This window comes from Mastigoproctus giganteus, chromosome 12 (genome assembly GCF_048544385.1).
Source record: "Mastigoproctus giganteus isolate SK-2022 chromosome 12, ASM4854438v1, whole genome shotgun sequence".
Lineage (NCBI taxonomy): Eukaryota > Metazoa > Arthropoda > Arachnida > Uropygi > Thelyphonidae > Mastigoproctus > Mastigoproctus giganteus.
Genome location: NC_143586.1, coordinates 33,134,491 through 33,149,030, shown reverse-complemented (window position 1 = coordinate 33,149,030; position 14,540 = coordinate 33,134,491). Strand labels below are relative to the sequence as shown.

The window sequence follows — 14,540 nt, the reverse complement described above, 5'->3', positions numbered from 1 at the left end:
AAACACAAAAATCACCAAACACAAAAGATCATTCATCACTGCAAATCAATGAATACAATGAATTATTCTCTTCATAAAGTCAGGTATTACTTAGATCTAAAATTTGAAAGAAACCAGACTAGGAAAGCAAAACTAAGATAGGTGCATTGTGGCCACAGAAGCCAATGCACCAACAACTATTAAATAATAATAATGTAACCCATTATATAAGGCAATCATCTGGAATACCATAGAGGTTTGGAAACCTCATTTTTGGAAGGATATATAGATCTTTTGGAAAGGATGCAGAGAAGAACAGCAAGATTAGCTAGGAAACACAAAAGGATATCCTTACCAAGAAAAACTAAGCTTCTGAAAATTGCAGTCTCTGGAAACTGTGGTGATATAGTAATCGTGGCATGTGATGCAAGAACGCAAGCGTATGAGCTTATGTAGCATCAGCTAGAAAAAAATAAAATAAAAATCCATGCAACCATTCCCTCTAAATGTTTGTCCAGTTCCTCCTTAAATTTATTTAACCTATCAATTTCCACAATAACAGATGGAAGTTTGTTCCGGAAATCACCTGCTGGCTAAAGGCAAATTTCCGCACATCTATTCTACAGCTGTCTTTCCTCAGTTTGAATTTATGACCCCTTAGGTTCGTAATCTGAACAAGTGGAAGAATTCCATCACAATTCAGCGTGCTCAACCCATTCAAGGCCCTATACACCTGAATCAGATCACCTCGCAGGTGCCTAGTCTCCAGCCGCTGCAGTTTGCAGAACTTAAGCCTCTCTTGGTAAGAGGATCCCTTCATTCCCCTCATGCTCAAGCAAATCTACACCCTTCCTAAAATGAGGACTTCAGACCTATATGCAGTACTCAAGGTGTGACCTGACCATTGCCTTATACAGAGGGACAATTGCCTCCTTTTCCCTGCTAGCAAAATTCCTGTATTATCATTGATAAAACCCATGACCTGCTCTGGCAGCCTGTTTGCATTGCTCAGAAAACTTTCATATCAGACTGCACAATCACTCCCAAGTCTTTAATTTTCTACCACCATAAGTGTAGTACCACATGTTTAGTCTCTAGAGCTAAGTTCCGGTCAACCCTTCCCTATCTCTTCCATCATGCAGTATGATTGACTTTTGAGGTTATGATGAACGTCGTGGCGAGATCCAATATTCCTTACATTTCGAGGGTACAGCTCTAAAACGGTTTTCGCAGGCCGGCCGCTAGTTAGTACACCGGACCGGACCTATTGGTAACTCTCTAGGAGGCTTCCGGATCAGCTAGTGTATAATCTTGCTACCTCTACTCTGCCAGATAGTGACTGGAGGGAGTCCGAGTAGTGTGTATGCGGGGAGCATTGTCGAGGCCACATTATGTCAAGGACCTGGGTATATTCTTACCACATGTACGCCATATCCAAAAATTTCATTACTTCATACAGCATGTCCAACCCACTTTTTCTTACTATTGAATACACCATGAATTGTCAAACTAATAGAGCAAGCTTATCTGCGAAAAGATCTAAACCTCCCAAGGACTTCCTAATTCATTTCACAAATATACGTGGTCTCAATTCTAATCTCAACGATGTCCATTTCCACTTGCAGTCTGCCAAACCTCATGTACTTTTCCTGACAGAATCTCAGTTATCGGTTGATTCAACTACTGCTCATCTCAGATGCCCAAATTATTCGCTGTATGATTCCTTTCGCCTCAAAGGTGGTACTTGTGCATATGTCCGTTCTGATATTCCCTGTCAGAGACTTGGCAATTTGGAATCTCCTCTCTTTGATCTTCTCTGGCTTAAAATCTCTCTACCTCATTGTCTCAAATTCATCTGTTGTCTCTACCGTTCTCCCAACTCGACTAATCACTTGGAGCTCTTTGACTTCCTCTCGTTTCAACTTGACTTTCTCCAGTCCAACTCTCCTAACAGTGAGGTAATTTTCCTTGGCGATTTTAATGTTCACAACCCCAGCTGGCTTCCATTTTCTAGTCACACCGACCCAGCAGTTCGAGATGCCGAGGCCTTTGCAATTACTAATGACCTAGCACAGATTGTTCATTTACCTACAAGAATACTGGACAATCCTAATCATACAGCCAATACGCTTGATCTTTTTCTCACAAACAACCCTTCTAAGTACACGGTCGAAGTGAGAGCTCCTTTAGGCACTTCAGATCACAACTTGGTGATTGTCTCTTCTCCAATGGAACCTTTATATCATGGCTATTCCCAACCTCGTGTTGTTTGGCATTACAAGAATGCAAAATGGGATGACCTGCGAGACTTCTTTTCTTCTTTTCCTTGGTCGAATTACTGTTTCAAAACTTCTAATGTCAACGTTTGCTCAGATCGTGTCAGTGAAATTATTCTTGCAGGAATGGAATCCTTTATCCCACACTCCACTTTAAAATCTCGTCCTTTATCTAAACCTTGGTTTTCCAATAAATGTGCTAAGGCTGTCCAAGAGAAGAATGTTGCATATCGTAATTGGCTTGTTTCTAATTCTTCAGTTTCATTTTCTGCCTACACCAAAGCTCGCAACAATTGTAAAGCAGTTATTAATCAGTCCAAACTAGAGTTTGAACAGGCTAAGAGTAGAAAACTTGCTTCTTGCCCTAATGGTAGCCGAGCATTCTGGTCTCTTGCCAAAGCTATTGGCCGCAACTTTTGCCCATCTCTGCTCCCACCTCTGTCCAAACCAGATGGTTCTGTTGTCACTTCAGCCAAGGATAAAGCTGACCTGCTAGCATCCCATTTTTCTTCCAGCTCATGTATTAATGATCTTGGTAAAACACCTCCCACCATTCCCAACACACGCCATTCAATGCCTCCTGTGGTCTTCTGTCAAAAGGATATCAGAAGGATTTTGATGAATCTCGATGCTAAGAAAGCTGCAGGTCCTGATGGTATTTCTCCACTTGTTCTCAAAACCTGTGCTCCTGAACTTACTCCTATTCTTTGCCGCCTTTTTTCACTTTCTTATTCTAAAGGTGTTTTTCCTTCTGCTTGGAAATTTGCTCATATCCAGCCAGTTCCTAAAAAGGGTGACAAATCCCTCCCATCCAATTATCGTCCCATCGCAATTACTTCTACTCATTCTAAAGTAATGGAGAAATCAATTAACTGCCAACTCTTAAACTACCTAGAAACCTTCCGTCTGATCAACGATCACCAGTATGGATTCCGTCAGTGTCGATCCACTGATGATATTCTGGCTTATGTTACCCATTTATGGACTAATTCAATGGAAAGGTTCGGTGAAACACAAGTAGTTGCTCTTGACATCTCAAAGGCTTTTGATCGTGTTTGGCATAAAGGTCTTCTAAACAAGCTTCCATCTTATGGTTTGCCAACTTCTTTTTGGTTAGCAACTGTGTTTAGTAATTGGTTATCCAGTTTTCTCTCTGATCGCTCACTGAGGGTGATGGCTCTCTGTCTTCTAACTTCTCCACTAATGCCGGTGTCCCCCAAGGTTCAGTTCTTTCCCCCACTCTTTTCCTCTTGTATATCAATGACCTTCTTCCATTGACTGGAAATCCTATCCATAGTTTTGCCGATGGTAGCACATTGCATTCAACTTTCTATTTTGAGAAACCTTGTCCTGCTCAATCAGCTTCAACTTCTCGAAAATCTGCTACCAATTCCTTAAATGCCGATCTTCAGGTAATTCTCCAGTGGGGCAAAGACAACTTAGTTGATTTCAACCCTTCTAAAACTCAGTCTTGTCTTATATCTCGCAAAAAGGATTCTTCTGCTCCTATGCTTATCTTTAGTGACACTCCAATTTCTAGGCAAAAGGATATATCTCTTTTGGGGATTATTCTGACTTCTAATCTCTCTTGGCACAAGCACATTACAAATATTGCTTCCTCTGCATCTAAAAAACTTGGTTTTCTCTTTGCTCTCGGCGTTACTTGTCTTCCAAACAGCTGCTCACTCAGTATAAATCGCAAATCCACCCTGCCATGGAATATTGTTCCCACATATTGTTCCCCCAAAACCTCTCTCAGGCTTCTTGATTCCATTCAGAAGAGGGCAATTAGGTTAATTAATGATTCATCTCTAACAGAGTCTCTCCACTCGCTGTCTCATAGATGCACTGTTTCTGCTGCATGTCTCTTCTACAGATACTTCCATGGGCACTGTTCTTCTGAATTAGCTTCTATAATTCCCGCTCTCTTTCAAAACAGTCCGAACACGTGCCGCCACCAGCCAACATCCATTTACTGTCCAACTTCAAACCCACAGAACCAACTTTTCATCTTCCTCATTTATTCATTCAACTGCCGTTTTCTGGAACAACCTTCCTTCATACGTATTTCCTGAAAATTACAATCTACAGAAGTTCAAGTCCAATGTCAACAAATATCTTCTTTCGTCTTCTCAATCTCCAACCCAAGCACGGTACTAAGTACTATAGGTTCTAATACCTCTCGTGTTTGGGGTTCACATAAAAAAAAAACAAAAAAAAAAAAAAAACACACATTTGGTACGTTCCTCTGGGGGTTACTTCCACCCATACTTTGCATTTGTCAATGTTAAACTTCAGTTGCCACTTCTCGGCCCATCTTCACAAATTTTCTAGATCCTGTTGCAGTAGCACACTGTCATTAACAACCCTGCGAACCTTTGTATCATCTGCAAACTTCGACACTAAGCCTGATAAATATATGAAACAACAGTGGACCCAACACCGAACCTCGTGGGACTCCACTAATAACATTAGTCCACGAAGAGCAGCACCCATTGATCACCACCCTCTGTCTTCTCCCACTCACCATTCTTTTATCCATTGTAGCAACTTACCCTTAATACCATTCTGCTTCAATTTGTATAGTAGTCTTCCATGTGCAACAGTGTCAAAAGCTTTCCTGAACCCCAAGTATATGATATCAAAATCATTTTTTGCATCCAGTTCCTTTGTAACCACATCATAATATCCATTAACTACTTTGTGTTCCTTTGTAACCACATCATAATATCCTTTCCCTTAACAAACCCATGCTGTGTCTGAATTATTGCTGCAGTCTTTTCTAGATGACCCTGCAATGCATCTTTAACCAGTGACTCCATTATTTTACCCGGAATAGAAATAAACTAACGGGTCTGTAATTACTTGTGTCACCCTTTGATCCTCCTTTGTGAATTGGGGATACATTTTTATATCTCCAGTCTGTGGGATCTCCCCCGAGTCCAAGGATGCTCTCAAATTATGGGTTTGCTTACTTCCTTTGCCGCCTCCTTTAATATAACTGGATAGATCCCATCCACCCCGGGTACCTTTTTTATGTTTAACATCAATTTCTCCTCTACTTTGCTCTCAAGTATTACAAAATCATTAAGCACCCTGCTACAATTTGATAACCTTCTTGCATTTTCAATCCTTAATATCTCATGTGTGAATGTAGATGCAAAATACTTATTCAGTTTGTTTGCTATCTGAACAGGATCATCAACAGTTGAACAATTGATATCAAGTGGACCAATGAGATTCATCCCCTTCCTTTTAAAGTTTATATAAGTAAAGAAATTGTTGCTGTTTTTCTTAGCATCCTTTGCCAAAGATTTCTTGTAATCTGCCTTTGCCTGCCTAATCTCCTTTGTGACTTGATTACAGACTAGCTTATATCTGCCATAGGCTTCTGTGTCTCCTGATAATTTTTATGCATACCATGCATTTTTCTTTTCTGCCACAAGTCATTAGTTCATTTGACAACCATTTAGGCCTAAACCTTGAACAATATTTCTTAATAGGTATGAAACGTTTAGTAGCTTCCACGATTAATTCCTTGAATGCTTCCCATTTAGAATTTGCTGTTGGGAACATCAATTGATCCCACTGTACAGAATTTAAAAACTGTCTGATATAACTGAAGTATAATGCTTTTAAAGGGTTAAGTAAAATAAATGCTGATGGTATTTCTGCTCTTTCTTGGGCAATGTGCAAACAAGGAACATAAATTTAATTTGAAAAAGGATGGTTGCAGAACAGATGTATGGAAATTTGCCCTCAACTGGAGAGTAACTGATTGTTGGAATAAACTTCCACCTAGATTATAAAATTTTATAGAACTAGGTAGTTTGAATAAATTTAAAGGATTGGACAAATTATTAGAAGTATAGGGCAAATGAAGTGGGTTAATTATTATTTTTTTTTGTTGATGCTAGATAAGCTTTTCTTCCATGCCTCACTTGTGCTAATTCTAACTTATATCCCAGTATCATACTTCAGGGAATCTCAGAGCATACAGATTATCGCATAGTCTTTGTTGATAGCGGAAATCATATTTCCACCCCATAGATACTGATGTTTCATTTTGTGGTTAAAGCAGAACAGAGTTGTCTGTTGGCAGAACAACCTGAAAAATTTATTGCATTCATGTCAAAAAGTGCACAGAGGTGTAAATGTTGCCTCTTTATTAACTGATTTCATCAGTTAATAATTGTTGCCAGTTTTAATTTAAAAAAATTATGTATTCAAAATTTATACTTCTTTTCTCCTTTAGGATGAACATTCAAGTACTTCCGAACAACAATCCAAGTGTCATAAACGAAAAATTTCCACAGTAAACAAACAACAGACAAAACGTGCCAGGATGCAATAGCCTCTGAAAAATATTTTGACTTTGTAAGTGTAACTTAAATACTTATCATTAATAATAAAAAAAAATTAGAGTGCTATAATCAGTATTCTAAGTTCAAAAGGATAAAATAAATCAGAGATTGTAGGAACTTGAACAAGTCTATTTCAGATGGAGGAAGTTCTTGCTAATATTGAGGTTCACAAGGCCATTGGTATTAGTTCATCTAATGCAATGCAATGTAGTACATTTATTAAGCCAATTACATAACTGTATATTAAAACAGTATATATTGCAGTGGCTGGAGACTAGGCACCTGCACGGTGATCTGATTGAGGTGTATAAGGCCTTGAATGGGTTGATCATGCTGAATTCTGATGGGATCCTTCCACCTGTTCAGATTTCGAACCTAAGGGGGCATAAATTCAAATTAAGAAAAGACAGATGTAGAATAGATGTGCGGAAATTTTCCCTTAGCCACGGGTGATTAATTGGCTGGAACAAACGTCCATCTGTCATTGTGGAAGTTGAGAGGTTAAATAAATTTAAGGAGGAACTGGACAGGCATTTGGAGGGAATGTGTTTTTTTTTTTTTTTTTTGTCTGATGCTGCATAAGCTCATACACTTGCTTTCTTGCATCACATGCCACTATTAATACTATTCACCAATCCTATAAATTTAATGTCATTTTACTAAAAAAACGTAAATTTTAAAATTATAATCGCAATAAATTGCTTCACTGTTAATGATTAATAATGTATCATGATGCAAGAAGGCGAGTTGGCGAAAAAAGGGAAAAAAAAAAACCACCCTTCCCTTCACATCTACATTCCCTAAAATAATTTGTCTAACTCTGCCTTGAATTTATTCAAACCACCTGCTGGCTGAAGACAAACTTTTGCACATCTATCCTGCGAATTCCAGACACTGCAATTTGCAGAACTGAAGTCTTTCCTGGTTAAACTCTATTTTTACTTCACTAATCTCATTGCCTTTCTTTGCATCTGTTCCAGCAGATCTTCCTAAAATGAGGCTTCCAGACATATCTGCACAGCTCAGAACTTTGGGTCTGATTGCACAGTGACTCCAGGTCTTTTTCATTTTTACTAACCTGAGTATAGTACCACACAGTTCGTATGTTAATCTAGGATTATTGTTACCCATATGCAGTACCTTTGTCAATGTTAAATTTTGCCACCATTTCTCAGTCCAGCTGCCTAATGTTTTTTTTTTTTTTTTTTTTTTTTTTTCGATCTTGTTTCGGCAACTTACCCTGATTACTGTCATTAACCACCCTGCCAACCTTTGTATCATCTGCAGACTTAAACATTAAGCCCAATATATAGAAGACCTTCATCGATATTATATAAATACAGAAAACAAAAATGGGCCTGTCACTGAACCTTGGGGTACCCCATTTATAGTATTAGGCCATGAAGAGCAGTGTCCATTAATAACCACTCTGTCAACTCCCACTCAATCCAGAGCAGTAGTTTGCTCTTCATACCAATTTGCTCCAATTTTTAAAACAGTCTTATGTGCAACAGTATTAAAAGCTTTCTGAAATCCACACATATGATATCTATATAATTTTTTGATCAGTTCCTTTATTAGTATATCATAGTATCCAATCAGAATGGTCAGGCAAGATTGCCCATTTACAAATGCATGCTGTGAATGCAGTATAATTGCATTCCTGTCTAGATGGTCCTGCATTACTTCTGTAACAAGTGACTCCCATTATTTTCCCCTGGAACAAAAGTTAAGTTAACTGGTCTGTAATTACTCATGTCACCTTTTTATATCCCCTTGGTGAATTGGAGAATATTTGCACATCTCTAGTCCATAGGAACTGCCCTGAATCCAAAAATGCTCTTATAATTATGGTTAATGGTTTGCTTACTTCCTTTGCTGCCTCATTTAATATAATTGTATAGATCCCACCACTCAAGGTGCATTCTTATGTTAAGCTTCAACAATTTCCCTTCCACCTTTCCTCGAGTTAAATGATTTAGCTATTAGATTTTGATGAAAGTATGGCATTCCTCTCCCAAAAAACTCCTCATGCATGAATATAAATGCAAAATGCCTATCCAGTTTGTCAACAACCTGTGCAAAATCACTAACAGTAAACAGTTGAATCAAGTGGACCAATGTGATTTAACCTCTTCCTTCTACTGTTAATGTAATGCTTGCATTCAGCTTTGGGAGCATCCATTTCCATCATCCAACAATAATTGGCTAACATGGTGGCACTCCATATGCTTTTGTATCTTTGTTCCATTGATCTGATGTCTTGATGGAAGTGCTCACCATGTTCGTCGCTGATTGCAAAAATGCATCTTCAATGGCATGTTGCACCCCGGTTTTTTGTAAGAAGTAATGAGATCTTCCACAAGCTGCCTGTAGTTGCCAGCTTTGACATTTCCTGGAAAACCACTCAAAACATTTCGAAAGGTTTCCACACAGATTTCTCACTATCACTAAGGGCACATTCAAACTTTTCATCTTTGAAAAGTTGCCTTATTTGTGGACCAATGAAAACTCCTGCCTTAATCTTCTCTGTAACAAGCCTTGAGAATTTCTCTTACAAGTATGTGAATGCAGGCCCGTTCACTTCCTAAGCCTTCACAAAATTTTTCATGGGCCCCAATTTGATGTGGAGTGGTGGATGCAAAACTTATTTGGATCTACCAGAGGTTCAAATGTTACGTTCTTCATTTCAGGTGTTAATGATTTTCATTAAGGCCAACTCCTCTTCTCATAGTGCATAGCCTTGGCTTGACTATTCCACTCTCAGAAAAAGCAACAAATACTTTTGTGTAACCCTTTTGTAGTCCTAATAAAATGGTGATTACCTATAAATCACCACATATCTGCCATCATACTTCTGATAGTGTACACCTAAGAGGATATTCCCCATTTTTCATGTTTCTTTTTGTGGGTGACATAACATTCCTTAAGGCTAACTTTAGAAGAGTCTATAAATAGTTGCCATTCTTTGGGAACTTGCTTCATGTTTATTGCTGCCATTAGACTGTCAACACCCTTACAGACAGTGAGTTCACCTTCTGTTTGATAGAATTTAAGTCTTTATTTCAAGTACAAAACATTCACTTTCACAGAATGATCTAGAAGATTCCATTGTAGCCTTAAGGCCAAAAGCCCTGCCTTATTCTTTGGTAGTTCAAGATCCCCAATGAGGTCATTAAGCTCACCTTTTGTGATATTGTATGGTTCAGAAGGATCAAGGTTTGGACAGAATGGTGGATCCCTTGACGTAGACAGCTAATGTATTTCTTTGTGAAATCAAGTTTGATATTCATCAGCATCTTCATTAGAGTGTACAGAAAAACATTCGGGTGGTTCAAGAATAAGTTGTACTTCACCGTGAGACACTGAACAAATTGCAGATGTATTTGGGTACATCACTGTCCATTTTTTCTTCATTGTCATCCCTTTTCTAATAGGAGGCACCATACAGAAATAAGTCTGTGACGTGATTTGTTAGATCCATCCAATCATGGACACTGTGAAAGGCATAAAACGTTCCTTCTGTTCATAAAAATGTCCATTGAGTTTTGATGAACAAGTAGTGCAGTATACGTGTGGAGCCCAGTTCTTGTCCTGGTTGCCTACTTTACACCCAGATTACAAGAAGTGGGCCTTTTTTTTTTTTTTTTTTTTTTTTGGCTCGAGTTAAGGGAAGCTAACGTGACTTCTCAAAGTATGTAACAGAAGTCATCAGGACTATTTACACAATTACATGACACAAATACTGTGCAAAAAGTAGGAATCTCACAGAGAATCTCAGTTTTAACTGAAAACAAATCACCCAGTACCTAGCCATATTTGAGGATTGCTGCCACAGAGTTGAAGGTGCATTTGAGGTGACAACAAATTATCACATGATGCAGAGCAAGGTGACAGTTGCCGATCATGTGGTGAGCTTGGTGGTACTGAAACTGCAGTGTTGCCTTGTGTTTTGCCGAGAGCCGTAGTTGATAATGCAGAGTAACTCACTAATATGAGACCAACTGTAATTCGAAAACAAGAGCCAATCAGCAAATTTTAATGTGATTTTCGTGTTCAGCAGCATAAAATTAGTCAAGATTGTATATTTTTGTAACATTTTGTGTTGAACAGTGTAATTTGCCTGTTCCTCAAATATGGCTAGGTACTGGGTGATTTGTTCTCAGTTAAAACTGTGGTTCTCTGTGAGATTCCTACTTTTTGCACAGTATTTGTGTCATGTAAGATCAGCAATCACCATAGATTTCTGTATCACCTGATAATTTACACCTGGTGATTTCCGAATTATGACCAATCCATCTGTAATGGACTATGTTGCATAATTTTCAGCTACAAACATACCCGCATACAAAGGTATGTTTGTCACTCTAGTGTACAAAGCCAAACTGCTTTGTACACTAGAGTAGTGGTAATTTGAATCTGGTCGTGCAAAGTCAAAGCCGTAAACTAAGTTATGGTATAGTAAAGATATCGTGGAGTTTCAAAACGGCACGACTGGGAGCTCATGCATTGGATGCTTCCATATTGGATGATTCAGTTGCTCACTGGCCACTGTGGTCAATGTGTACAAAGAATGGTATCAAGCATGTCAAACCAAATCCCACCAACAGAACTGTAAAGGATTATACAAGGTGAATGTTCATGGTCAGTGAAGAGTGCAATGCATTGTGCTAGCTCAATGACAGGTTACTGTGAAACAGTTGACATCACAATACAATATGGGGAATTCAAGAATGATATCCCAAAATGACGATTCATCACACACTCAGACATACGGTTCCACAGCAGACAACCTGAGACACCTCTCCTCACCACTGATCATCATAGATGGAGAATCTGTGGTATCAACAACACACTGAAGGACTGCAAATGAATGTGCTAGTTGGATGAGTCCAAATACCTGGTGCTACATACCGTCCGACACCTTTGTGTGTGGCACACTCAACACAAGTGGATGTTGCCCAATATCCAGGCAGGTGTCAGTGGTTGGTTAATAATGTGCATGTTTTGCTCGCAAGAACTAGGATCCCTGGTGCATATGGACCAGTTTTACTGCTGAGGTCTACCAGCAGCTCTTAGGGGACCATGTGAACCCTACATGTTGCATTTTTTCCTGAAGATAAACAGAATCTTCCAAGATGATTGTGCCGTGTCACCAGGCCTGCACATTCTATATAGTGGGGACCGTCTGATGTTATAAACAACAAATTATAAATGAAAAACATTTAGGGAAATAACCATAGAAGCTACTAGGCTTTTCATACCAGCCAAGAAATACCATTCCAGGCTTAGACCTAAATGGATCTCTGATGAGACTTGAGCTAGAGAAGAAAATGCATAGGATACATTTTCAGGGATCACTGAATTATGACCCCCACCTTGATACTAGGTTGGGCCAACGTTAACACGAATAATTCGCCTAGGCATTAACTCCACTAGATGTCTGTAGGATCTGCAGCCATGCTGCCTGCAAGGCTTTCACCAGTATTGGAACAGATGATGGTTACATGTCCATATGTGTCACTTCCTGTTCCAAATCATCCGACAGGTTCAATTGGATTTGAGATCAGGCGAATTTGGAGGCCAATCAATATGGGTGACCTCAAATCTAATCTAACCCCAATACAATTAAGTCCCCTAACTCCATTTTAAATTGTGCTTCGTAGTTACATGTTCAAAGAGCCGCAGGTTTCTGACCACTGCTATAATACATGTTTTGGAATGCATTAGAGACTTAATTTTCTGATTATATTCAGTGACTGAACATTTTGAAATGGGATTTGATATTTAATACTAAATATCTGTTTATTTCCAATTAAAAATAAAAATTTACTAGGTTTGGTTGACAATTAAGTCAGATGTAACTTAAAAAAACTGCCATTTTACAGTCCCACTCTTGGTATATAATTATTTTGTTTTATTTATACTTCTAGTTATTACTGCCTGTTTGGTTGCTGGAAGATCACTCAATGGATGCCTTAATGAGAAGCATTTGTTTATATGTAAATATGTACCTTTACACTTTTATTTTGTAAAAATAAAAGATGGATGTTTAGATATACACTAAATTATTTAAGAAATAAAATTCAATATTTTTTCCTATAAAAGTTTGTTTTTTATTAATTATATTATAGAAAATTTACATTATTTTCTTTTGAGCACTACTAGTTGTGAATTTTGTAAAACTAATTAACTCTCCTTATTTATGCCAGACATTATTCAGATTCTGGCATAGCAACGATTAAAACCATTGAAAGATGAAGCTTAAACTATGATCTTTTCTTTAATAAGCTTTTTCCAGAACAAAACAGAATTCATATTTGTTTATGTTGTCATTTTAAATTAAAATGGCAGTGTGGACAAAAGAAAATACTATTATTAATAGAAATAAATTATTTCTATTAATAATAGTATTTTTTTTCTTTTGTCCTGATTATAATCAGAGAAAGAACATTTGAAATATAAGTAAAGAATATGAGGATACCAACAGATGGAAAGATGTTTTCCAACAAATGTAGAGGAAACTGAACATAGATAACAGCATCAAATCTGGACGTGAAACACCTATGTGGTATACACTAAGCACATCTCCATGTGTTTCTAATCTCCTTTAAAACTCGCATTGCCATCATATACAGTTTCTTTTATGTAGTTTTTTTTTAAGTGCATGTAGATCAGAAGTAGTGTACATGCACTTAAAACACAATTTCCTTGCTAAGTGACATTTGACAACTTAGCTTGTGAATTTTTTATTTTAATCAGAGATTTGTATCTGCACTTGTATATAAAAGTAAACACACCATACCTCATACAATTATGCAAGTTGTGCAGTGAAAACTTAGATACTGCTTAAGTGGCTTGATGTATAGATAATGTAAATAAATTAAAAAAAAAAAAAAAAAAAAAGGAACAAAGCATTTCTACCTACGTGTGAACTAAATATCTGTTTATTTACAATTAGAAATTATCAGAATAGTGTCATTCCAAATTAAAAATAGATTTAAACACTTTGGCCATAATTGCTCCAACAACCTGGATGCAATTCACCACTCCAACTGAGATTCTAAAGGATTGGAGGGAGCATAGTAGTGGGCTTAGGTTAGCTAATGTCTCGGGGTCGGCCATGGCGGAACATGCCTGGGAAACCGGGCATGGTATATCAGCCGAAGGAGCTGTAATTACAGATAAGGTAGATTGTTTCTGGAACTGGAAGTGGCTGGAGAGCCTAAGGATTTGTTCCTTGGATGATCTCAGCTTTTTTTTTTTTTTTTTTTATGTAAACCCCAAACACGAGAGGTATTAGAACCTATAGTACTTAGTACCTTGCTTGTGTTGGAGGTTGAGAAGACGAAAGAAGATATTTGTTGACATTGAATTGAACTTCTGTAGACTGTAATTTTCAGGAAATACGTATGAAGGAAGGTTGTTCCAGAAAACAGCAGTTGAATGAATAAATGAGGAAGATGAAAAGTTGGTTCTGTGGGTTTGAAGTTGGACAGTAAATGGCTGGTAGCTGCACGTGTTCGGACTGTTTTGAAAGAGAGAGCGGGAATTATAGAAGCCAATTCAGAAGAACAGTGCCCATGGAAATATCTGTAGAAGAGGCATGCAGCAGAAACAGTAAGTCTATGAGACAGCAAGTGGAGAGACTCTGTTAGAGATAAATCATTAATTAACCTAACTGCCCTCTTCTGAATGGAATCAAGAAGCCTGAGAGAGGTTTTGAGGCACCACCTCAAAACCTCTCTCAGGTTACTATGTGGAAACAATATTCCATGGTAAGGCGGATTTGAGATTTGTACAGAGTGAACAGCTGTTTGGAAGAAAAGTAACTCCGACAGCAAAAGAGAAAACCAAGTTTTTTTTTTTTTTTTTTTTTTTTTTTAAGATGCAGAGGAAGCAATATTTGTAATGTGCTTGT

At 37.9% G+C, this 14,540-nt stretch overlaps 1 protein-coding gene across 4 annotated transcripts in view; it reads left to right on the top strand.

The window, feature by feature from the left end:
* Nucleotides 1-12,609, top strand: part of LOC150076866 (putative serine/threonine-protein kinase DDB_G0277449) — a 128,853-nt gene extending 116,244 nt beyond the window's left edge. For all 4 annotated transcript variants that reach the window (XM_090386420.1, XM_090386418.1, XM_090386416.1 and 1 more), the window contains 2 exons: nucleotides 6,511-6,632; nucleotides 12,553-12,609. In XM_090386420.1, coding sequence (XP_090242546.1) covers nucleotides 6,511-6,609 — 99 coding nt within the window. In that variant the 3' untranslated portion in view covers nucleotides 6,610-6,632; nucleotides 12,553-12,609. The remainder of the gene's footprint in view (nucleotides 1-6,510; nucleotides 6,633-12,552) is intronic.
* The last annotated feature ends 1,931 nt before the right edge of the window (nucleotides 12,610-14,540 follow it).